The 26,769-nt window shown below is 40.7% G+C and overlaps 1 protein-coding gene across 5 annotated transcripts in view; it reads right to left on the bottom strand.

Moving 5' to 3' along the window:
- DOCK8 (dedicator of cytokinesis 8) overlaps nucleotides 1–26,769 on the bottom strand; it is a 196,846-nt gene that overhangs the window by 130,429 nt on the left and 39,648 nt on the right. Inside the window, exons 1-4 of one of the 5 annotated variants that reach the window (XM_036330924.1) lie at nucleotides 20,770–20,856; nucleotides 19,548–19,635; nucleotides 6,363–6,538; nucleotides 3,506–3,577 (exon numbers count right to left, since the gene is read on the bottom strand). In XM_036330924.1, the coding sequence (XP_036186817.1) occupies nucleotides 3,506–3,577; nucleotides 6,363–6,490 (200 nt within the window). In that variant the 5' untranslated portion in view covers nucleotides 6,491–6,538; nucleotides 19,548–19,635; nucleotides 20,770–20,856. Of the gene's footprint in view, nucleotides 1–3,505; nucleotides 3,578–3,911; nucleotides 4,257–6,362; nucleotides 6,539–7,525; nucleotides 7,624–19,547; nucleotides 19,636–20,769; nucleotides 20,876–26,769 lie in introns of those variants that run through there. The other 4 variants (XM_036330925.1, XM_036330922.1, XM_036330926.1 and 1 more) reach the window with 4 other exon arrangements.

Genomic DNA, 26,769 nt, shown 5'->3' with positions numbered 1-26,769 from the left:
CAATGTCCTAAACAGCAAATAAAAACCAAATGAAGTGAAATGGACTTTTCCATTTATCATTTCTTAGACTTTTTTTCAGAACCTTAATATTGGAAAGTATCTCTAATTATCCTATCTAATAAAAGAGAAACATGGTAATTAGCATACGACCGCTACCCTTCCCATTGGCTAATCAGCGAGATATGCAAATTAACTGCCAGCCAAGATGTCAGCCGGCAGCCAGGCAGCTTGAAACTAACATGAGGCTTGCTTGCTTCAGTGACGGAGGAAACCAACGTTCCCCGCCTGCCTTGCCTGCCTCTGAGCCTGCAGTTTGAAACATTGTAATAAATACAGAAGCTAAACAAAACCCCAGAAACCTGCTTTCAGCGAGCCGGGATCTCAGAGCTGGAGTTATACATTGTTTCAATTATAGAACACAAACAAACCAGATACCTGTTTTCAGCAGCAGAGGCCTCAGAGCTGGAGCCAGAGAAAAGCTGGCCCAGAATAAAAAAGAAAAAGAAAAAAAGGAGCAGTTGGGAGCTTCAGTCACCCGTGAGCCTGAAAACAGCCCTCAGCCCCTCACCCAGACTGGCCAGGCACCCCAGTGGGGACCCCCACCCTGAAGGGTGTGTGACCAGCTGCAAACAGCCATCATCCCCTCACCCAGGCTGGCCAGGCACCCCAGTGGGGACCCCCACCCTGGTCCAGGACACCGTACAAGGCAAACCAGCCAGCCCCACCCATGCACCAGGCCTCTATCCTATATAGTACAAGGGTAATATGCCTCCCAGCACTGGGATCAGGGGAGCCGCAAGGCCTCCCAGCACTGGGATCAGCGGATCCAGAGGCCTCCCGGCACCAGATCAGCGTGACAGGGGGCAGCGCCCAAACCCCCTGATCGCCCTGCGGCTCTGTGTGTGACAGGGGGTGGGGCCACAACCTCCCTATCCGCCCTGCTCTGTGAATGACAGGGGGCGGCGCCCCAACTCCCCAATCGGCCCTGCTCTGAGCCCGACCAGGGGCTGCACCTAGGGATTGGGCCTGCCCTCTGCCACTCGGGATCAGGCCTAAGCCAGCAGGAAGTTATCTCCCGAGGGGTCCCAGACTGCGGAAGGGCACAGGCCAGGCTGAGGGATCCCCCCATCCCCCCGAGTGCACATATTTTTGTGCACCGGGCCTCTAGTAACATATAAAAACTTGAGAACAACTTGTCCTGAAATTTTTTATTTATTACCAGCAAAGCATAATCTTATTTTATTGCCTGGTAAACTTGGTTTTCAATTCCCATTAGAACAGATGATGGATTAACATCTAACTTTCTCTTAATTACTTTATAGAAGTGAAGCTTTCTCTTTTTAAGCTATTAAAAATACTATCCATACTGACATGACTTTAAAAAACACCAGCACAAATTCAATGGCACACTTCCAGGAATTAGATAAAACCCAATCCCCAAAGTCTTTCATCATTTATCCCATAGAGCAGTAATTCTTACTGAAGTATAGGCAATGGAGGGTATCAGAACTTGAAGTTAGTCATCCCCCCTTATCCGAGGGGCATACTTTCTAAGAACCCCAGTGGATGCCTGAAACCACAGATAGTACCAAACCCTATATATACTATGTATGTTCTTTCCTATACAGACATACTTATGATACAGTTTAATTTATAAATTAAATTAAGAAATTAACAATAACGAATAATAAAATAGAACAATTATAACAATATACTACAGTAAAAGTTCTGTGAATATGCTCCCTCTCTCTCCTAATATTGTACTATTCTCACCCTTCTTGTGATGATGTGAGATGACATAATGCCTGCGTGATGAGATGAAGGGGGGTGAATGACGTAGGCATTGTGACGGAGCATTAGGCTACCCTGAGGGTATCACAAGCATTTCCATGAGTTGATCTGATAACCAAGATGGTGGCTACTAAGTGACTAACGTATGGGGAGCGTATACAGCGTGGAGATGCTGGACAAAGGATGGTTCACATCCAGGCCTGGAGCAGGGCATTGCGAGATTTCATCATGCTGCGCAAAGTGGTGAGCAATTTAAAACTTATGAATTATTTCTGCAATTTGCCACTTAATATTTGTGGACAAATGGTTCACTGCTGGTGGCTGAAACTGCAGAAAACACAAGTGCAGAAGGCAAAACTGCAGGTGAAAAAGGACTGTTGCCACAGGTTCTCTGATATTTCTCGAGTAGGGCATGCCGCCCAATCTGCAGAATGCTGTCCAGGTCGGTGGCATGGAGACATAAAGCTCAGGACAATGTCACAAAATACTTGTTTAACCCAGGAGAGAGCGGCTTTCGACTAAAAGGCTAGCAACAGTTTATTTCTTGGTCACAAATTTAAATGTTATCTTTGAATCTCAGGCCCAAGTTTCAGTTCATTTATTCACCACCCTCCCCGCCCCAGGAATTCATCAGAATGGAAACAAAACAGAGAGACTCTATTCCTTGTATTTGAAATGTAGCTTTCTCCTTCAGTAGGTAAATAGAAGAGCTGTTGTAAATCAACGTAGTGCAATATTAGTCAGCAAAAAAAGAAGCTGGGTATCAAGCCACAAAAAAAGATAGAGAAACAAGGCCAGACTATGGAGACAATAAAAAGATAGTGGTTGCTAGGGAGGGCTGACTAAGTGGAGCACAGGGGATTTTTAGGCTATTCCATATGACTCTATAATGGCAGATACATGTCATTATTCACTTGTCAACACCATAGAATATACAACACACACACAAAAATGAGCCCTTATGTAGACTATGGACTTTAGTTATTATTCATGTGTCAATATTGGCTCATCACTTGCATGAAATGTACCACACTTAAGATCCATCCAAGAAAGGATAAATCAGTCAGAGATAGCTACAAAAAGTAAAAGAGATTTTATCTGACCTGTAATGCTTAGGGAGGACCTAGTAGGCAGGCGAGGGAAGGGAGGGCATGCCCAGAGGGGAAACAAGAGCGAGGGGGTAGAGGTGGACTAGCAGGGAAGAGAGGCAGGCCCAGAGAAAGGAAATGACTCCAGGACTTAAGGAAAGTGAGTTTTAATAGACAGAATGGGACTAGGTTATTAAAGCCCCTGAAAGGCAAGCAGATGAAGTTTATATCTGACTTAGTAGGCAGTAGGGAGCCTTAGCAGGTGTTTGAGCAGGGGAGTAATACAAGATACAGTCAATCCTCATTACTCATGAATTTTGTATTTGCAAAGCTGCATAGTCATTAAAATTTATTGAAACCCCCAAATCAATATTCATGATCATTTTGGGACATGTGCAAAAAATTTTAAAAAATAAAATAAAATTTAAACCAAAGATGCTAATAATAGGAGAAACTATTGGGAGATCAGGGCTAGGGGATACATGAGAACTGTCAATACTTTATACCAAATTTTTCTGTAAACCTAAAAGTGCTCTTGAAAGAAATCTGAATTAAAAAAAAAATTAAAAAGCTAAAAATAGAAAACAAATAAATATGTAAAGAGAGAGAGAAAAAAAAGAACTTACTTCTGGTTTAAAATTAGCCACTCCCGAATATAGGTCTGAACACAGTCCTTGACATGAGGGTCCAGTTCAACCCTAATGAGATGGGTAATGAAATAAAAACATGTTGTTACTGTGCAAAAACAACAAAGCAAGGCCTTATCATAACTAAGGAGAGAGCAGCACGGTTTCAAATCCATGTCAAATGAGAATGCTTGGGGCAGTCCTTACCCAGTCATTCCAAGTGAATTCCTCAAGCAATAACATTTTTACTTTGATGAAAGATATGTTGGCATTTTATACTTTGTGGGTTTTCTTTGTTACAGAGAATTGTATGTTCAACCATACTTATCCCTAAAGGCATTCTGACACAAGACAGGTAGAACTAGCTGTAATCACATACAAAACAAGGAAAAATAAGTATAAGTACCATTTTTTCAGAGGGGTAACTTGGCCATAGTTTTTGTTCACGTGTAACCTTGTTAGAACATGCATGTCTTTCTTTTTGAAAGCCATGGAGAACAGCGTTCTTATACTTTGAGAAGCTGACAGGAAAAAGGAGACATATGTACTACGTACTATTTGTAATACTTTAAACAATAAAATAAAATTTAAAAAATAAAAAGTAAAAGAAGAAGTTGACAGACACTGGCTTTGGTTGGTGATCATTGATTGGGGTGGGTCTTGCACGTCATGAGAGACACTCTTCAAATGCTCCAGAGTCTTGAAATCAGAAATAATTAATTTCCCACAGCAACAAAGTTGTTTTGCTATTTCCCCCAATGTTTTGGTATTAAAGATAAGTAAGTCCAAGTACTGCAAGTTTTAATTTTCTTGTTTGTAAAAAGGAGATAGGAACAGTACTTACTGTGTAGGCTTGCTGTTAGTATCAGATGAAGTATTCTAAACATTAGCCACGTGGTCCCTGGGCTCTGCATGTCTATATCTAAGCCCCACCCCTTATCAGCTATGTGACCTTGGGCCAGTCACTCAACCCTTCTGTGCCTCAGTTTCTTCGCCTTAAATTGGTGATATTAATAGTGGAGCGTGTCCTTTAGAGAGCTGTGATGAAGTTTAAATAAGTTAGCATGTGAAGTGCTTAGAAGAGTGTCTAGCACATAAGACCTACAGATGATAGTTCATACTTAAGTACCATTTACTATGCATTAGGCACTGATGTAATCACCTTAAAGGTAGTAATTCAGTTAATTTTCTATCAGCCCCCACAGGACAGGTGCTATCATTATTCTCATTTTGCAGAAAAATGAGGTGAGAAGGATCTGGCTTAAAGTCGCCCAGGAGGTGGTAGAGCAGGGGCCAGAACCCAGGCAGCTCACCTTTGGAGTGCAGGCTTATAATGACCACCGATCACTGCTCAACACAAAGTTTCTGGGCTAGGCACAGGGGGCTCAACAGGATCCGCTGTTGACTCTGATGATGACCATGGTACCTTGTTGGGCTTTAGTGACACAGAATACTTTGGGGCAAGGATTTAAATGGTACCGGTTGTATTCAAGTCATCAGACAGTGTTAGCTATAAATTTCAGTAACAAGGTAGTATTACACTAAAAAATAAGGCTAAGAAAAATATTACCTCCTCTATCAAATCTCAAGAAATAAAAATCCTCCTACCTCTAGAGTATTTTAAACAGGCTCTTCCAAGATCCTAACTCACTTGAAGATAATTAACCATAAATTTTACACAAAGAAATCAAATTAAATGATTCTCCTAAGAGTAAAAATAATAGACACTACCTACGTTAAAGACAAACCTGAATAGATGGACTGATCCTTAGGGAAAAATGTTTCCAAAGGATCGCAGAGTTTTTATTTTGTGGGAAGTGAGTACTTTCAAAACATTAAGAACTGAGCATGTGGTCAGCTCTGTGCGAATGAGAACTAGCTAAACAACAGAGCAAAGGGTAAAAAATACCATGTCACTGTTCACTGTCATCCAACTTCCTTAAACTGTAATAAAACGAAATCCAAACTAGAATCAGAATAGCCCAGAGTAATGAGGGCAGGGGCCATGTTTCATGATCTTCTTTCTGGGACTTTTTGGGGAAGAGGAGGAGGCTGAAAATGTCCAGGAGGATATGAATGCTAACTTTGTTTTGAAAATGAATGCAAATCAAAGTTCATCCAAAATCTCCAAAGAGACATTGCTTTTGACACTACAGAAGTAACGAGTTTCATTTAGATATAATTCCATTGTTCGATGACAAGATCTAACGCCCACACCTATAAACACATAGGCTAACCCACTGTGGAAACTCAAGCCCTAAACAGCTATTCACATATTCACTCAACAGAGCTTTCTCCATCGCTTTTCCACTTGACAAAAGTTTCTTCAAGGGAAGGGAAATTTGCCTTATTCATCTTTTTATCCCACTGCCCAACACAGTGGATGCTCAACAAATGTGGGTCCAACTTATGTTTATAACTTGATCCAGTCATTAACCAATTAAAATGCTTCTGAATGGAGGTTTAAAAAAATTTATGAAAAATCTTGACGTATTTACAAATGGAGAAACTGAGGCTTCCTGAGGTCACATGACCCGCCCAAGGTCACTGAGCTGACACCCAGGCAGTCTGACTCCAGATCCTGCACTCCTCACCTCTGATGGAGCATTCTGTTTTGTCCCACTGCACCCCTTTCACTGGCTTAGCTCCCACATGACTTTTCAAAGCCTCTGGTCAAACCAACTCAAAACCTGTCTACATGCAGGTCTTTGGGTTATCGTAGTCATCCTGCACATCTCAACAGAGCTGAGTAATTTAGTTTGTTTTTAAAAGAAGTCCAAAATTAGAGCACCTTTCCCCTTACCAAGAACAGGCCAGACAGTCACAATCCCATGTACAGTTTAAGAAAACGATTTACCCTTCCTCCGGCAAAGAGGGCTGCAAAGTCCGACATTCCTTTGGCGTGAACACCACGTCCAAGTTGTCTTCCGTGAAGTCTCCCAACTCCTGGGCCAGCTCCACATCCAGGTTGTTAAGGTGTGTCATCAGAAGTCCTTCGAAGTCCACCGGCTCCACTGGGTCATAAAACTGAGGCTGCAGGGGCAGGAAAAGGAAAAGGAGGTTCCCTCTCGGTTTTCAGATAGAAGCACTAAGGCGACAGTAGGTGTTGGTCCCCCTACCCCTTTCCACTCAGTACAAGTGCTCTACTCTTAGCTCAGAGAAGCTGTCACACACAGAGGCAGCGATATGGAAAAGAAACGCAGCTCGGAAAGTCGAGTCAGAACACGGTGAGTAATTAAAATCATACCCCAAGGCAGAATTTTTCTCTGCTTAATTGCACCTTGATGAGAAATCCTGAGGAGATCCAAAATGAGATCATAAGGCTTTGCTGCATTTTTACAATTTCTCCTGCAAACACTCTCTGAGGCCATACAGTGAAGTAGAAAAGAGGCAAATTTCCAGAAATGCAGGCAAACTCAACAACATTCCTTTGACTATTTCAGCATGGTGTTTTCCTTTGGCCTGGGTTATCCACGACATGGGTTCTTGAAACCCTGCACTCGCAATCACGGCCCACAGGGAACCAGACTGGAGGCTGAAACATTCCCAAGGCAGTGACTTCCAGACGCTGCTGGGCTGACTGTGCTGGTTTGCCTGCTGTTGAATGAGCAAAACTACGGGCAATGGGCTGAGGTTTCTGTAGTTGCTTTAAAATGATGGCGCTTTTGCTCTTCACTCATGTCTTTCCACAGGGGAGAGGATAAAAGAAGTGATAGAAGTGGTGGTAATAAAAAAATAATTTTCTTTAGTTGATAAAATAAAAAGTTGGCAATTCAACAAATATATATTCTTGTCTGTGAAGTCCAAAGACTTAGGAACCACTGCCTTAAGGGAGTAAAAGAATCACTTAGATCAGTAGATTTGTGTAATAATAATAATAATAATACAATAGCAGCTCTATGGTGTTCATTTATGGCAGACTATTTGGAGTCATCTGCCCAAGGAAGTACTGTTCTCTACCTCTGACCCCCTCTCTGTAGACGAACAAAACAAACACCCCAGATTCTTGACTTGTACTACCTCGATATGAAACAGGGACAGATCCAAAGGAAGTGCTAATAAAACCGGTTTTTCATCGCCCTGAAACTGTCCATCAGACTAGATGTATGGGCTCCAAGCTGGAGAGGAGGAACAGAGTGTTACTGAAGAGGCAAAAAGAAGCAAGGTAAGAGAATGTAAATGGGTCTTGCCCTGTCCCTCCCCACCCCTGTGGTCCTGTTGGTGGGGGAGACATGAATAACGTGTTGGGGAGTGAGGACAAAGCTGAGAATCGAGCAGCGTTTTGCCCTCCTTTTTGTCTGAGATGCTTCAAGGTGGAGGACTTCACAATGCCAGAAGGGGCAGCAGAGAAGGCGACAGACATCCTTCAATAGAACAACAGAGCGAAGACTCTCCCCCTAGCTCCCCCCGGCTCTCATGTGGTGTGAGAGAGGACAAGGAAGTTTCTCTTGCTTCTATTTGGAAGGGACTTTGGAGGTCAGCGAAGGAGACAACCATAGTCCTTATAGGCTGCCTCTCAAAATGAAGCAACAGGGACCAGCAGGGCGCAGGGAGCCAATCAGCAGCCTATGCAGGAGCCAGGTGGGGACAGAGTTTGCAGAAAAACATTGTTGACCTCAGCCAGAGGGAACCACAGGCATCATCTATGCACGCAACAAAAAAGCCTACTGCAAACCTACGTAAGACCAACCTCAATAGGGAAAGTGAACTTTCCCACTCCTCACCACAACCAGCAGACTTATATTTGAAGTGAAGAAAACTGCATTTATTGCACAGCCAACCTTATTAGTGTAAAGTTTATACCTATTCAACTAACAATTATTGAGCACTAACTATGTGTCAAAAAATAGGGCTAGGTCATTATTTACATTATCCCATTTAATTCTCACTAGAACTCTATAAGGTACACACTTTTATTATTCCCATTTTACAGATGAGGACAGTAAAGGCTAGAGATGTAATAATTTGCACATGGTTACACATGGAAGTAGCCCATCTGCAATTCAAACCTAGGCAGGTTCATGTTCTTAACCACTATAATTTTATTTTCTCTTGCGGGTTTTTCAGGAAATGTGTATTTCCAGAAATAATTAAAACACAAGGCAATAGTGTGTTTGGGAGTAAAAAATATACATTTACTACTACCCACAAGTCCATTCAGAGTTTCTCATGAGATTGGCTGCTTAAAATAAACAAGAGTAAATTAATTAATTAATTAAAGAAGTAATAAATGTAAATTTAATATAAAGAATATCAATTACTCAAGCAGAGGCACTGTAAATATATACTTAGAATTATAGTGAAGCACAATTTGAAGCAATGTGATTCTAGCACTAATACCTAGTAAGCAGAAGCTTCCATAGAGAATGGCATTTGTGTGCAATCATCAAAGAGAAAAAAATTCAGTGTCATATCCCTGAAATTCAAAGCCACATCTGATGAAAACCTGGCTGAGAGCAGCTCCTATTATCTCTAAGAACCAAGGAGAAAGGGTGGCTGAGTCCCTTATTCAGCAATTATCTGCTGAGCATCTACTGAACACAAGCCACTGGGTTAGGCATCAGGGACACAGAAGAAGAGTACAGGGAGATCCTCTCATGCATGTTTCCGTCGCTCTTTAGTCAACAACCATAAGGTGGTACCGTTTGTCACATTTGCACGTATAAATCACTATCTTTGAAGGGAAAAGCTAATATAAAAAATAAAAGTATCACCATTGAGCACTACTTGTGTGGAAATGTGCCCAGTGCTATATGCACAACTGATCATAAAGTCATAACCTCCTGAGGTCTGAACAGGTTTCACGACTAAATAGACTGTAAACACAAACCATAATGATAGTACTATTGAGTATGGTTCCAGTACTACACACAAGCTGGTATTTAAGTCTCCTCTACCCTTTCCATACTGAAACTAACAAGGGAGGAAGCTGTTCATTCTAAATGTGAGGTAAACTAGTCTTGCCATTGGCAAGTGGGTGGAGAGCCCGATTAAGGGTAACAAGGCCTCGCACAGTTGTTCCTCTTACAAATTCAAATAATAACTGGAAACCGAAATAGATTTTTCTTTCTAAACTACTTGAGGTCTTAATCTCAATAGTAGGATTTATTGTGAGGCAATCAACACATACATACAAATACATACAGTATGCCTATTTAGCTGTAAGCAAAGGGAGAAAATAAATACTGGAGAGTGTTACAACGGCACTGCATTTTATTGGGGGCTGAAGTTTGGGGATGGGGTGGGGAGTTGATCTAAGGTCAATCCCTAGGGCAGGACTTGGGCTCTTGGGGGCTTAAAAGCCAAACATGAAAATTACCGTATTTTTTCATGTATAAGACATGAAAAAGACAAGCTTCCATAGAGCATGGCATTTGTGTGCAATCATCAAAGAGAAAAAAATTCAGTGTCATATCCCTGAAATTCAAAGCCACATCTGATGAAAACCTGGCTGAGAGCAGCTCCTATTATCTCTAAGAACCAAGGAAAAAGGGTGAGCACTACTTGTGTGGAAATGTGTCCAGTGCTATATGCACAACTGATCATAAAGTCATAACCTCCTGAGGTCTGAATAGGTTTCACGACTAAATAGACTGTAAACACAAACCATAATGATAGTACTATTGAGTTTGGTTCCAGTACTGCACACAAGCTGGTATTTAAGTCTCTTCTACCCTTTCCATACTGAAACTAACAAGGGAGGAAGCTGTTCATTCTAAATGTACAAGATGCGCTCCCCCACCCCTCACTTTTCCAACCCAAAATTAAGAAATCAATATTCTAAACATTTTGCTGGTTTTCCTCTTAAGGCCTTCTTCTTTTTTTGGCATCTTAAGGAGTTGTTCTTCCTGTTTTCTCAACCATCTGATCATACACTCAGTGGGAGGAGGTCCAAACTGTCTCTCTGCAGCTCTATTTCCATGCTTTTTTTCATAGCTGATTACATTCAATTTGAACTTTGCAGAGTAAGACAATCACTTACCAGTATTTATATTTTTAGTTTTTGACATCTTTATGGACTCAAAATGCTCTGGTCCCTCTCCACTTCTACCTCCAATTGTGGCATCAGCTGACATCAGTAACAAGAAGGCTCATGATTAGAGGAAGCCTGATTGACAAGGTATGGGCAGCTACGCACCCATGCAGCTCCCTCCTTGGCTGATTTCTGTGTATAAGATGCCCCTCGATTTCCAGTCTAACGATGTTAGAAAAAAATAGCATCTTATACACGGAAAAATGTGATAACTATTTTGTTTTTTCTGCTTATTGAGCTATGTATGGCCTCCTAAGTCAGTGGACACCCAAGACTAGTTTAAATGTTAGAATCCAAAGTAATTTCAAAGTCATCTTATACTATGCATGATCATATTGTGTCTATCATTTGTTAAAATGATATAAGAAAAAACCCCAAATAATCATAATAAAAACAAAACACCCTCTAAAAATGAAAATAATTAAGTATACAAATGATCCTAAATCACGCTTTATCTATAGCGATGACTTTCTGCTGTGTCACCTTGGCTAGGCTGAACTACATTCCCCGAATTCCCTTCCTAGTATGCTGCCAGACAGGGTGAGCTACAAGAGTTTCCTCTTGCCAGGGATGGAGGACGGAAGGGAGGCTGCAGCTATTTGTAGCATACACACACCTTCTACTGATACAATCATACAATCGACCTGTGCTGCTGTGAAAGAATATTACCAAAGTAATTACAGTCCCTAATCAGTTGACCCTAAGTTAATCAAAATGGAGATTATCCTGGGTGGTCTAAATACATTGGATACTTTTTCAAAGTGGGTGGGGGCCCTCTCAAAGTTCAGCTCACGCCCTGCAGCTTCAGCTTTCTGGTGATCTTGCCTTCCTGACAATCCTGGGAAATTAGCCACCAGTGTAATCAATTCCCCTTAATCAATTCTTTAATATACATACATACGCAGCTCCTACTGGGTCCGCTGCTCTGGCCGAATCTGGATTAATACACCTACTTCCATTCCTTCAACAAATACTCACTGGGATCCTACAGCAGTCCTGCACTAGCCTGAGAGGACAAAGTCACTGCCCTGAAGCAATTTTCAATACTTCTTTTCTGCCAACTTTCTTTCCAGCTACTTTTTTCAGAGGCCTGGTCATCAGAATACAAGATATACACAAAAAAAATTTTAAACACCTTACAAGTTTAAATTTACAGCTACTTAATGAAGTTTGAGCTTTTCCTTGCCCTCTAATGCACAGCAAAGGCTAGCTGGCCTTCTTTATGTCCTCTTTTGAAAAGTATCTATTTAGATCCATTGCCCATTTTTTGATTGGGTTGTTTATCTTCCTTTTGTTAAGTTGTATGAGTTCCCTGTAAATGTTGGAGATTAAACCCTTATCGGTGATAACATTGGTAAATATGTTCTCCCATGCAGTGGGCTTTCTTGTTGTTTTGTTGATGGTTTCTTTTGATGTGCAGAAGCTTTTTATTTTGCTGTAGTCCCATTTGTTTATTTTCTCTTTAATTTCCATTGGCAAACTGCGGCTCGCAAGCCACATGCAGCTTTTTGGCCCCTTGATTGTGGCTCTTCCTAAGCCTTATGAATACCCTAATTAAGTTAATAACAATGTACCTACCTATATAGTTTAAGTTTAAAAAATTTGGCTCTCAAAAGAAATTTCAATCGTTGTACTGTTGATATTTGGCTCTGTTGACTGATAAGTTTGCTGACCACTGCCCTAGGAGCTCTATGAGTGAAGATATTGCTTTGGCATATGTCTGAGATTTTGCTGCCTGTGGATTCCTCTAATATTTTTATGGTTTCCCATCTTATGTTTAAGTCCTTTATCCATTTTGAGTTTATTTTTGTGTATGGTGTAAGTTGGTGCTCTAGTTTCATTGTTTTGCATGTATCTGTCCAATTTTCCCAACACCATTTATTGAAGAGACTGTCTTGACTCCATTGTATGTTCTTGCCTCCTTTGTCAAATATTATTTGAGCACAGTGGTTTGGGTCAATTTCTGGGTTCTCTATTTTATTCCATTGGTCTATATGTCTGTTCTTGTACCAGTACCAGGCAGTTTTGAGAACAGTAGCTTTGTAATACAGATTGATATCTGGTATTGAGATCCCTCTTACTTCTTCTTTTTCAGGATTGCTGCAGCTATTCGGGGTCTTTTTATTTTTATTTTATCAAAACGACAATGTGGTACCATCTCACACCTATCAGAATGGCTATCATCAACAAATCAACAAATGACAAGTGCTGGCGAGGATGTGGAGAAAAAGGAACCCTCGTGCACTTCTGGTGGGAATGCAGACTGGTGCAGCCACTGTGGAGAACAGTATGGAGTTTCCTCAAAAAACTAAAAATGGAAATCCCATTTGACCCAGTGATCCCACTTCTAGGAATATATCCCAAGAAACTAGAAACATCAATCAGAAAGGATATATGCACCCCTGTGTTCATAGCAGCACAATTTACCATAGCTAAGATTTGGAAACAGCCTAAGTGCTCATCAGCAGAGGAGTGGATTAAAAAACAGTGGCACATCTACACAATGGAATACTACACTTCGGTAAACAAGATGGAATTCTTATCATTTGCAACAGCATGGATGGAACTGGAGAGCATTATGCTAAGTGAAATAACCCAGGCAGAGAAAGATAAATATCACATGATCTCACTCATTTGTGGAATATAATGAACAACATAAACTGATGAACAAAAACAAATCCAGAGACAGAGAAGCATCAATCAGACAGTCAAATCTCAGAGGGAAGGTAGGGGAGGGTGGGGTTAAGAGGGAGAGATGAACCAAAGGATTTGTATGCATGTATATAAGCCTAACCAATGGACACAGACACGGGGGAGGGGGGTGAGGGCATGAGTTGGGGGGTGGGGGGCAATGGGGGGATAAGGACACATATTTAATACCTTAATCAATAAAGAGAGAAACAAACAAAAAAGTAAAACAGAGGCTAAATGGCTTGACTCAAATCACAGGAGTAATCACAGAGGACCTGGGTCCCTTGTTTTAGCACTGGGGAGGCTTCTGGTGCTCTGTGTGGGCTGGAGGAGAAATGATGTCTTCAGGTACACTGGCTATTTATACGCTCATGAATGTTTATCTTCATGGAGGGTGTTCTCAAATTAGGCAAGTTGTGTAAGTTACCTGAGCCCTAGCCGGTTTGACTAAGTGGATAAAGTGTTGGCTCATATGCTGAAGGGTCACAGGTTTGATTCCGGTCAAGGGCATGTATCTTGGTTGCAGGCTTGATCCCCAACCTTCTCTCTTTCTGTCTCTCCCCATCCCTTCCACTCTCTCTAAAAAATCAATGGAAAAATATCTTCGGGTGAGGATTAACAACAACAAAAAGTCACCAGAGACCTCGATATTGCCAAATTTAAAGGTCCTGGTTTCTCTACACTACTGGACACAGTTAATCAGTCCCTCTTTCTTGAAATACTTGTCCTAGTGTGTCTCAGCTTCTAAAAGTCCATGTACCAGGAAACCACTCAGTCCCAAGCAAATTGAGATGATTAGTCACTCTCCCTTTGAGACACTTTTTCTAGGTTCTCCTCCCCATACACACTGCCTTAAGGTTCAGTTCTAAAAACATCTTCTCTTCTCAATCTGTATTCATGCCCAGATGATCTCATCTACTCCCATGGCTCTAAATACCTTTTTTGGTTTTTATATTACAAATTTATATCTGCAGCTTCAACCTTTGGCTTGAAATCCAGGTTGACTTTTCTGATTATATCTCAACATCACCACGTGGTGATCTAATAGGCCTATCAAACATAACAAATTTAAAACAAACTTTTAATTTCCCTGCCAATCTGCTTTCCTATATCTTCCAAGTCTTCTCATCTCAGCAAGTGGCAATTCCATTCCACGGGCTGTTGAGGGCAAAAGCTTTGGAGTCAATGTTGATTTTTCTCTTTATCTTACACCTTATGTATTATCCATCAGAAAATCCTGTCCACTTTACTTCTGATACATATATCTAGGATCCAACCACTTCTCACCTTCTCTACTCCCACCACCCTATTCCAAAGCACCACCATTACTTTCCTGAGTTATTGTAACAACTTCACCCAGCCCAGTCTATTCTCCCTGTGACAGCCAGAATTATCCTTATATAAAAAACCCTATAAGCAATCTTTATAAAAATTATGATTGTGCCTGGCTGATGCTCAATGCTTTCAGCGACTTCATTTTTTTAAAATTTATCTTTACTGTTGACAGTATTACAGATGTCCTCTTTTCCCCCCCATTGACTCCCTCCACCCCCTCCCCAAGCTTTCCCTTCACTGTTATCTGTCCATGGGCTATGATATATGCATATAAGTTCATTGGTTAATCTCTTCCCACTTGCCCCTTCCCTCTGAAATACATCAGTCTGTCACATGCTTCATTGTCTCTGCATCTAATTTGTTCATCAGTTTACTTTGTTCATTAGATTTCATATATAAGTGAGATCATGTGATACTTGTCTTTCTTTGATTGTCTTATTTTGCTTAGCTTAATACTCTCCAGGTCCCTCCACGCTGTCTCAAACAGTGACTTCATCTTAACCAAGGGAAGAACCCAAGTTCTTCCATGGTCTCTGAGGCCTATGACCCAGCCCTGCTTTCTTTATGATCTCATCTCCTACTGCCTACTCTGTTCATCTCGCTCTCTGCTTCCTTGCTACTTCTAGAGTAGGCCACATACTCTTGCCTTGGGGACTTTTCTCCTTCTGACTATAAGACTTTTCCTTCAGATATCTGTCAAGTTCATTCAGAATCCTTCCCAAGTGTCTCCTTTCTAGACAGAGGCCTTCACAGACCACCAAATAGGCTCTCTTCTGTGTCACTCTCTCTCCCTTTTCGTGTTTCATTCTTCAAATCATTAAAACCCCCTTGATTTGGTCTACATTCACTTTTTTTGTCTATGTCTCCCATTCTAGCATGTAAGTTCCAAGAGGCTAGACCTTTTGCTATATTCACCACTGTATCCCCAGCTCCTAGACCAGCTCCTGCCATGAGCTGAATGAATGAATGAGTGAGTGAATGCTTAAGACAATCCTTTCAACTCTCTACCATATTTAAGTAAAAAGATCTGAAGACATGTTCTTCTGGCTTCAGTAATTTCAAAGTACAACGTCTTAGACTAACTACTTCCCTGCTTCCACCAATGACAATCTTCCCCTGATGCCACCAAGTGGAAGATGCTGACATGCCATCGTAGGCAACCATCTATTTTACCAAGGTGGATTTGATTCCCCTGCTTTAAACAATGACAGTAATGAAACTCTTGCTCTGCATGCAGGGCCCCACTCTTTCATTCTATCTTCCATGTGAATTTGCATGAACACTATACACCATACTGAGATCTTCATTTTCTATCATGTCCCCTCCATGAAATCAATGAAACCTAAGAATAGCCCAACTGCTTGAAAAATGAAGCACACATGAGCAATGGCACAAGAAAAATAATAAAGGGCCATATTTATCAAGCGTTCAGCCTTAGTAGTAAAAGAAAAAGGTTGCTTTATTGTTCAGAAGCTTAAACACATAATAAAAATGAATGCTTTTTCAGGTATGAGACTTTTTTTTCCTATATAAGTGTTATACAGGTGTTGGCAAAAGTAGGTTTATAGTTGTATTAGAAACAGAGTTAATAAAGCTACTGCAATGATAACCTGCATATCTTTTTTTATATGAACAACTTTAAGCCAACTTTTGCCCACCCCTGTGTACAAACATGTCATGTAACCATGGTGTTTGGTACATATCCAGGATGTGGCTTTTTACATACTTTTCTTCACCCAAGGACATTATGGTTCAGCTGGTTCATTCCATTTCACTTCAAAATTTTCTATTCTCATTTTTTAAAAATAGGATTTTCTCTCTATAAAAATGTAGGTGAAGATCATTAACACCATGATAGTGTCTCTGATCCTTCTTTATACCTTAGGGCATAGATCCAACCCTTTCCTCTCTTGCATATTTTACTCCCCTTTCTACTTTGAATAACTAAAAAATAATTTTAGTATTTTACAGTTTCATTTTAATAAATACATCAAATATAGAGTTGTTGACATCAGAGAGTGTCTGGCCAACCTGTTCACATGGCTGTGGCAATGCAGAATGCCACGGCCAATGAGCGATGCTACACTAAGGCTACTCCCTCTGGCACAAAGGACTCTGACAGGAGTGTCAGATAGGCCCAGAACAACTCTATCATCATGTCTAAGAAACCAACTCCAAATGGTGGTTCCTCTTCATATTCAAATATAAAATTTTAAAAAATATTTTATTGACTTTGAAATTCTTGTATTCAAAATTATCACAGCTAACATCGACAATTAGAGTTTAAAAACACAAACCTGACTAAACAGAAAAAGAAATCAAACATACCCTTCCTCTCACTTGACTTATCAGATTTATGACAGAAGCCACTACCTTTTTTTTCTTTTAAGATTTTTTTCATTGATCCTCAGAGAGAGAGCAAGCGAGAGGGAGAGAGAGAAACTTTGATGCTGGAGCAAAACATCAATCAGCTGACTCCTGCCTCCCAACTCCCACCTGGGATCAAGCCAGGCATGTGCTCTGGCAGAGAATTGAACAGCAACCCTCGTTGCAAGGGACAACACTCAAACAACTATCTTTATATAAGGATATATCCATAGGGATAGTATGTGGCTCTTGCTGACCATACTCTCTGAAACTCAGAACAAGTAGGACAACAAAAGAAACTTCACTTTATGTTCTTCCTCCTGTTTGGAATATTCCTACTATGTAATTTTTTAAACTAGACCACATGTTAAAGTCCCAGGCAACTTTAAAATACCTAGGCCAGTGGTCGGCAAACTGCGGCTCACGAGCCACATGCGCTCTTTGGCCCCTTGAGTGTGGCTCTTCCTAAGCCTTAGGAGTACCCTAATTAAGTTAATAACAATGTACCTACCTATATAGTTTAAGTTTAAAAAATTTGGCTCTCCAAAGAAATTTTAATCGTTGTACTGTTGATATTTGGCTCTGTTGACTAATGAGTTTGCTGACCACTGACCTAGAACCATCCCTTGGGATTTTTATTTGCTCATTCCATGGTGGGCCTGGCCACAGGTGTTTCTAAAGGTCCCTGGGATTGTGATGGGCAGCCAGGGCTGAGAACCTTCCTCTAAGTCTCCTCACCTTCCCCATCAAGCCTTTACCTCCTATTATGTCATGGATTTTTCTCTCTTCTGAGCACCTACCACACTCAAAGCCAGTAGGGATTTCCTATATTATCTCAAATAGATCATAAAGCCCCGTTTAGAGGCAAAACAATCTCCTATTGATCTTCTTTTAATCTCCTAGTGTCTCCACAGTGCCAAACACACTGATAGTAATAGACACTATTTACACAGCATCTATTATGTCATTTATGTTAACCCTAATGGGCAGCATTATTATGCCAATATTGCAAATGAGGAAACTGAAGCCTTCACAGAGGTTAACTTACCCCAAATTATATACCAATTACATGACAGTTATACTTCACCCCAGATCCATGCGACTCCAAGTTATTTCCTCTTGCAAAACAACAAACTTATAATTGATTGAGTTTTAAATAACCTTGTCCAGTTAAATACTTTAAAAAATTAAACAACCATTTGTTTTGGCATGTGGAGTTGTTGAAATGTTGGTTTATATAAACAAAGGTAAGAGAAACAAAGGTCAAAATGCACTTATTCTTACTTTTCAATTGTCTAAAATTATACAATGGACAGTCTATGGCTTCTTGCTTAGGAGCAGCTTGTTAAAGCTACTTCCGGTTCAGAGTCTTTAGATGACGAACTACTTCTCTGCCTCCCCAGATATGAATCTTGCTGAAATGTCCCAGTGTCTTCCCATGAAATGAAATCATTCTTGAAGGGAAAGGGAAATCACCATGTATGCTGACTTCTGTTGGAGGAACCTTCATTTGGGAAGATGACTCAAGGGGAAGAACAGTCACTCATTCTGACATTACAACGGGACAAGCAGGTAAACATCAGGGTGATTTCCTAAGCAGGCCATGCTTTTTTTTTTTTAGTGGATATCAAATTGGGGCCGGTGGCTCCCTCCTACCTCCTGCTTTGCTGTCAGTTAATAGGAGGCACAGGGGTAACAGACTGTGCAGAAGCAGAAGCAGAGATCTGGGAAAAGATCATCAGAAAACTAAACTGGAGTAACCCGGAGTAGTGTATTTTAAAGGCTATTCATTTGCAAATGGAAAAAGGAATAAATTGAGGCACACATGATTCTTGTATAGTTAAAGATGTGTGCTACTTCTTCGGTATCTTCTCTTAGAAAATGGATCGTTAAGCCACGTGTTAACTCGGCTGCCCAGCTAATGAAGTTAATTCATCAACATTTACTTCCATAAAACTAAAAAGCACCTGCAGTGAAGCAATTGTTTCCTTTGAGACTTTATATTTATAAACATCTCCTCCTGAAGAAATGTGAGGCTGCAGCATTAGAGTCAAAGCTGGCCTGCAGAGAAGGGGTTAAAGCCTGCTGGCTGAACTTCCTCAAAGCCTCTTCTCAGTGATGTCCACACTTTCTCAAGACAGCCGGCTGCAGAGCGCTGAGGTCTTAATTTACAAAGAAGCAAAGCACCCAACCCCACCTCCCCACCTAGTTTAAGATAGAAAAGTGTATCCTGTCACTTTTTAACCAAATGTTTAATATTTTGGAGTAAGATTTTAATCAGAAATTGCATAATAATTTTCAGGGGTTTTCAATAAAATATATATTAGCACCAAATTAATTTGTCTTGGTTCACAGTTCACCTGATATATATATCTGAAAGCATGAAAATTATGCACCTGATGTGCTTTTATTATAATCCGCGATTTTGAAACAGATAGGAAAAGTACAAATAAAAACAGCAGTCTAGCAAGCCACCCAAGTCCTAAGTAGTTTTTTGGAAGACATGTCCTCACAAATGACCTTTTGCAGTCTATTTTTCAGTAGGACTATTTCATCAGTGACACAACACACAAGTTACCCCTCTGAAATAACCACCAATCACTCCAGTAAACATACCTTTAAGGACACACAGTGAGTCGCGTGTAAATTGTTACAGGAGACAAGATGGCAGCCACAGGAAACTGAGTGGAAGGTTACAAAATTTCTAAGAGCAGAAGTGGTTTTGAAGTAATAAGTGAGCAACAAAAAATAAACCTAACCTCCGCAGGCTAACCGCCAGAACAAGCAAAAAAGTGCACTGCGCTGCGCCGCGCCTGAGGAAGTGAGGCCAGGGGAGGCTGCAGCTCTCACAGAGGAAGTGAGGCTCCTTCGGGTTTGACAAACCATCTCACTTAAGTCAGATGCATCCTACTTAGCACACGTCTGGCATTTAGTCCTCAAATAATAGAACTCACATAGGCACGCTCAACCATTGGTGTGAAACATGCAGGCAACCTTCAACTTAGAAGGGGAAGTGTTTGGTTTTTTAAAAAATATATTTTTTAGGTGTTTTGTTTTGTTTTCCAATTACAGTTAACTTTCAATATGATGTTGCATTGGTTTCAGGTGTATAGCATAGTGGTTAGACAAGCATATACTTTTTCAAAGTGCCCCCCCCTGAGATTTCCAATACCAACCAGGCACCATATGTAGGGAGAGTGTGTGTGTTTAAAATGGGGGTTCGAATTGATTCCAATTATATGAAGTTCCAGATAAGGCAACATTATGAAGACGGAAGTGGATCAGTGATGGCCTAGGGCTAGAACTGAGGTCTGGGAGAGGAGACAGACCGAAAAGGGGCCATGATGGGGACTCTTGATTGAGTAGAGGTTAAATAACAATAACTTGGCCAAATTCATCAAACTGTACATTAAAAATGAGTGAATTCTATTGTATGTAAATTACACTTCCAAGAAAACTATTTTAAAAAAACTAAGGTTTGTAACTTGGCTTTTCAGGTTTTGGAATACATTTTCCCCCAATAAAAGCATGTTATGAACGGTAGCAAGCTTCCAAGGCTAATCCTCTGCCTCCCTACAATATGAATTATAATGTGGGTGAAATCACATAGCCTGGAAGTCCACTAAGTCCAGGGACTTCAGAACCACAACCCATTTTGCACCCTAAGCCCTACTTGAGAGAGGAAGAGAGGGAAATTGTCAGATGTTAAAAACTAGGCACTGGTGGTTGGAAGTGGAAGGTAGCAGTGGGGAGACCTCAGGAGAGGTGAGGCAGAAAGCCTTCACTGGGCGCTTCTGCACGTGACCGTCCTCTAAGCAAAGCTGTAGCTCATACTTACTAGTTGAAGAGAGGGGAAGCCAGCGGAGGTGCTTATGCTTTGTCGATGGTACTGGCCAAGGTTTGGTGGGAGAGTAAACTGTTTCCTTATTTCCGCTGAAGAATACCTTGGGTTAAAATAGAAAAATCTAAATGAAGTGATTATTTTTTTAAATCATCACAGTTATAGATACAATCTTTGATGGCATGCTATAAAATTTCTGCGTTTGCTGGGCAACCGGCAGAACTGACTACAATGTCCACAGCGGCCCATGGGTGGACTTCTGTGTGACAATATATACCAATGATGGCAAACCTATGACACGCGTGTCAGAGGTGACACGCGAACTCATTTTTTTGGTTAATTTTTCTTTGTTAAATGGCATTTAAATATATAAAATAAATATCAAAAATATAAGTCTTTGTTTTACTATGGTTGCAAATATCAAAAAAATTCTATATGTGACACGGCACCAGAGTTAAGTTAGGGTTTTTCAAAATGCTGACACGCCGAGCTCAAAAGGTTCGCCATCACTGATATATACCCTTGAGAAGTTCACAGAGGCCAGGACGCCCACCATTGTGGCTTCTGCCCAGGACTGGAAGGATGACAGCAGGAGGAGGAAGACGAGCTTGAAGCCCCAGGAAAGGGTGCAGGGCACGCGGCTCCTTCCCAGGCCATTCAGAGGCGTCGGCTCCCTGTGAGGACATCTGTCTCTGACCAGAGTCCTTTAAACCCCCAGCTGTCGTTTTGATCCGGTCATTCTCCTTTACAGCAGTGAAACCCTTCTGGTCGCCTTCTGCTGTAGCAGAAAACGCTAGAGAACTGTGATATGAACATTTCTACCTCCCGAGGCACCTGAGGTGGTGTCTGAAATCCTGAGGACTGCCTATTTTCCACACTGCTCCTAGTGCAAGATCCTTCCAGTCACCCATCCTGACATTGCCGAGCACTCAGTCAGCATCCCTGGTGGCCGGATGGAGCACATGAGAGTTGTTCTCTATTGTCCACGCAACCTGCTGGCATGAGCCTGCTGAGCAGTGAGATGTTGGCTTAGGGGCAGGTTGATTTGGGCATTTGTTCGCCATTTGTTTGGAGCTCAGAACACATGTTCTCAGGAAATCAGTTGTTGGTGGTTGGATTCTGAGGCTCGCTCACAGGCATGTACTTAAACCACGAGGCCACCACAGACTATAACTAGAAACTAACAGACTATTGAGGATCGATGAGATCATGTATTTGAAAATGCTGTGTTTCAAATAGGAATATGTACATTTAAAATTGTATCATTTTGAAATATTATGAATAAAGCTTAATATGTGTTCTTCACTATGATATGTGGTAGGGCATAGCACAGGTTTCTGACAGCATTAGTGAGGTTTCTAACAAGGTCTCTGTGGCTCCCAACCTTGGCAATGCAGTTCACCCAGAGAAGCAGGAAACGTGTTCTGGTCCCACCCATGGCACCCAGTCTCCCACCTCAAAAGTACTTCAATTTCCTTTCAGGATTTGCACACTCCTGGTGTACATTGTCTAGTCCTAGTCATAACTACAAACCCAAGGGGTGGGCACATTACCCAACACAGGACATTACCCAACAGAGGGCAATGGTCTCTGCTTCCCCATGCTCTGAATGATGAACGGATACAAGAAGGAAGAAAATGGCTGGAGCACACTCATGGCAGTGGAGGTCCCTTCCATTCTGATGGGATGATGTGTGAAACCCAAGAGGAAGTTATAGCCGCTCATATTCCTTGCCCTTTTTAATTTCTTGAAACATATTTATTTTTATAAAAGTATAAGAAGAATACTAAGATAAGGAGTAAGTATTCTATTAGCCATCAGGGACGTGCAAGTCAAAACCACAAGGAGATGCCACTTCACAACCACTAGGATGGCTATGACAAAAGGGATGGGCAAGAACAAATGTTGGTGAGGATATGGAGAAACTGAAGCCCTCGTACATTGTGGGTGAGGATGTAAAATGGGGAAGCTGCTTTGGAAACCAGTTGGGCAGTTGCTCAAAAAGTTAAACAGTTCTCCTACATCTCAGCACTCCTAGGCATATATCCAAGAAACCTGAAAACATTCTTCCACATGGAAACATATACATGTTTTATTAGTCATTCATAGTAGCCCAAAGTGGAAACAACCCATCATCTTATGAATGGACAAACAAAATGTGGTCTATCAGACAATGAAGTATTATTCAGCAATAAAAAAGGGGGGAACCTGATATATACGACAACACGGATGAACCCTGAAAAAATTATGCAAAGTGAAAGAAGCTAAACCAAAAGATCACATATTATATGATTCTTTATATGAAATGTCCAGAATAAGCCCTAGTTGCCTAGGGCTGGGAGGGTTGGAGGCAAATAGAGAGTGACTTCTAATGGAACTGAGGTTTCTTTGTGGCGGGGGGGGGGGGGGGGGATATAGAATGTTCTAAAATTGACTGTGGTTATGGATGCCAACTCTGTGAATATAATAAAATCCACTGAATTATACATGTTAAATGGGTGAATTGTGTGGTGTGTGAATTATTTCCAAATAAAGCAGATAGATAGGTACGCACAGATTGATAAAGATAGAGACATAAATGTGTCTGTGTGTGTAAGCATTCTATGGAAACAAGAGTGAAAGCAAGAAATGTCCAATTTAGCATGACATCTGGGAATAAAGGAAAAGTACAGATTTTGATCCCAAGTGCTCAAGAGGTTGATTTTCATTACAAGTTGGACAGTCACCAATTTCTAAAAAGATCAACAGATTAGACCACTGTCCAAAACAAAAGGCCCGTCTTACATAAATAACATTCTATCTTGTGTTTGGCACCACAGAAACCCACACCAGCATGGCAAGCATTTATTTGCTTACACAGAAGATGACCACAGTCACAGAATGCTGAGACAATGAGCAAAGGCACTATTTTATATCCTAGTCGACTTTCCACAGACGGGACTGACTGCTCTTGCGACTTGTCTCCAGGTCCTCCCCGCAAGACCTCTCAAATAGCCCAGGTGAGTGTCCTGGCCATTCTAAAGTCCTTCCTGTCATAGACCAGGGGGTCTCCTTGAAATGGGGATATCTGAAAATGTTCAGGAAAGGAAGTGGCATTGTGTGAGGATATCATGGAATAGCAGGAGGGATAGGTTTTTGCATTCATTTTGAGGTGAAATCTGTTATCCTAAGCCAAAGCCCCAGTGCTTTTTTTCATCGTGAAATTATAATGTTCCTGCTCTCCAATCTTCCTTAAACAGAGTGAGCTGGCACTTCTGCGGCAGCCCTTCACCTACGTTTTCTAATTCAGATCTATACAACTGCTCCTCCCTAACAGGTAGTGTGAATTACTTAGCCTGGCCAGTACCTAAGGGTCCTATTTCTACAGAATCAATTCTACAAAAGGTTGTTATGCCGGTCCCTCCAAAACTGTCAATAGGAGGTGAATTGTTTGTCCTTAAAATGAAAACAGTTAATTATTCCACATGGAAAAGAATTGCCTCGCATCACTTAAAGAACTTCAAAATAAAATATTTCTGGAGAGGCCCTATGCTCACATTAAACTAGCAAAAATAGGCTGGAATGATGAAATTACATATTGGTCAGGCTGTGGGAAAAGCAGCATGGCCCACACCCCTGTGGGTTGTATATGGGTTCAGTGTCTCCAGAAAGCAATACTATAATATGCAATAAGAACTATAAAACTGTCATTACTCTTCCTTCTAATTCTTTCACTTTGGAGAATATGCACAATGGAATTCATACAAACAAAAACATAATTTGAGCAGAAATGAGCATAAGAACTCTGTATATGGTAGCAAATCTTTGAAAATAACTAAAACAGCCAACCCTGGCAGAACACTAAGTAAATAATAGAATAAAATAGAAGAAATATGATTTTACCATTTAAAATAACAAAAAAATATGAATTAGGTTGACCCGTGGACATGTGCATACAAAATAAATTACAAGTAAAAAGTAATATGTGGAACTGAATAGATATACTTTTTAATATATGTGTAAATATTCCACAAGGATGAGAAATCCTTTTGGATAGTTATATAAAGGCAGTTTAATAACTACCCATTCAGTTCTTTTTCCTGCAAAGTTGCTTAAGTTCATAATTTTAAAAAATGCATACATATAGTTAGGTGCAGGCACACATGTACCAGTTGAGATTTTTTAAAACATGTAAACATCAGCCATTAGGTTTACTAATATGGAGCTTCATTCTCAAAAGAGCACCTAGCACCTCAGTGTCTAAAGCAGCTCTCTTCTCTAGGCCAGCCCCAGTGAGAGGGAAAGCCTGCCTACACAAACAAGAGAACCCAGCCGGGGCAAGAGCTCATGCAGGCTGTCCACGCAGGCATTGCGTGTGCGTTTTATTTCCTTTGCATTTAAGTCTCAAACCGGATCCAACATATCTCATGTAATTTCCATGATGCTAGATTATATTATGACAATATTTCCCTGATGAACTAAGATACTCTTCTTCTAATTACTCAAAATGCTGTACACATATTATCTTTATTTTTACTAATTTAATTGGGAAGATGCCTTGGAGTTTGTTTAAAATGCTGACACAGTAAGACCTCGATATCATGGACCGATTCAGGAGAGGGGGTGTCTGTCAAAGCCGAAAACCCGTTATAGAATAAAGTAGGTTTTCCAAATGCATTTGTTAAAAATTGACAAATTAGTTTACCTTTTACTTATGTAGACACATTTGTGTGATTAAAATTGAGTATGTATGAAAAGTTTAATTTCACAGACAAGTCTTCTATATGTATTACTGTGACTTGAAATTTATACTGAATAGGACTGGTAAGTGCGTGCATTCACCAGTCACTTAGAGTAAAGAAATACACACGGCTGGGCGTGGCTTAGGTCGCCTGGGAACATCCCAGGCAGGCATTACAATGGCTGCAGAAACCAATTACCACACAATGCGGTGTCATCAGCATTCCCCGAACACTGTTTATGAACAGTGACTCTCGGCTTTAAATGTGTAGACTATACTTGTAGACATGTGATATTTATTGATGTCAGTGAAATTACTACAGTGTTTTTTCCCCCAACATATGGCCCATTCGCTAAAATTTATTAAAAATAACAGTGAGTGCAAAACAAAACAAAACAAAAAAACCTGTTAATTTAATTATAAGCAAATCTTGGTTAAAAGCATTTTAAAATTAACAGGGTGTTATTGTTCACATATGAAATATGGACTGGAAATTTTGTCTGCTAAATCTGAAGTTCGTTCAATCGACGTCCGCAAAATTGAGGGTTTACTGTACCTCTATTCAGGAGTCAAAATGGTGGAAGGGGGTGAATAGTGAAGCTCTATGGGTTTATTTAGATGACAGATAATCGGGATATATAAGTACCAGCGGAACTAATGAGAGGGCAGAGCTTGTCAAGTGTGGCCTACGGACCATTTGCATCAAAGTCATCAGCTTCTTAATAAAAATGCAGATTCCTCAACATTACCCCAATCCTGAATCAGCATCTCTGTGGTGTGGTCTGGAAACTCCGGGTGACTTATACGTCCAATAAAGTATAACATTCACTGATAGTGCAAGACTATGAGAGTGTGGTTGGTTCATTCATTCATTCATAAAACATGGAGGGCACACAAAACGCCCAGCTCTTTGCCAAGTGCTAGGGATTGAAGTTCAAGAAGATACTATTGCTGCTCCTGGAAGCTCAGTCCAGTGGGTGGGAAGGTGGAAGACAGATGGTGAATTGAACACAGTTATAACACAATATACTAAGTATTATAATGTAGGAATGTGCAGTGCCTTTTAAGTTATGAGGAGGAAGTTACTAATTCAGCCCAGGAATGCTTAGGAGGCTTCTGGGATAAGAAGACTTTTGAACCATATTTTGAAGGGAAAAAAATGAGAAGGAGCCAACGTGATGGAAAAGCAGACAATGCACTTCAAGCATTAAAAAAACAAAAAACATTTCTTAACATCTAGACATTAGGTTTCCATACTCCTTCTTTAAGTATTTTAA

The sequence above is a fragment of the Myotis myotis genome, unplaced genomic scaffold, assembly GCF_014108235.1.
Source record: "Myotis myotis isolate mMyoMyo1 unplaced genomic scaffold, mMyoMyo1.p scaffold_m19_p_12, whole genome shotgun sequence".
NCBI classification, from domain to species: domain Eukaryota; kingdom Metazoa; phylum Chordata; class Mammalia; order Chiroptera; family Vespertilionidae; genus Myotis; species Myotis myotis.
This window is presented reverse-complemented; position numbering and strand designations above follow the sequence as displayed.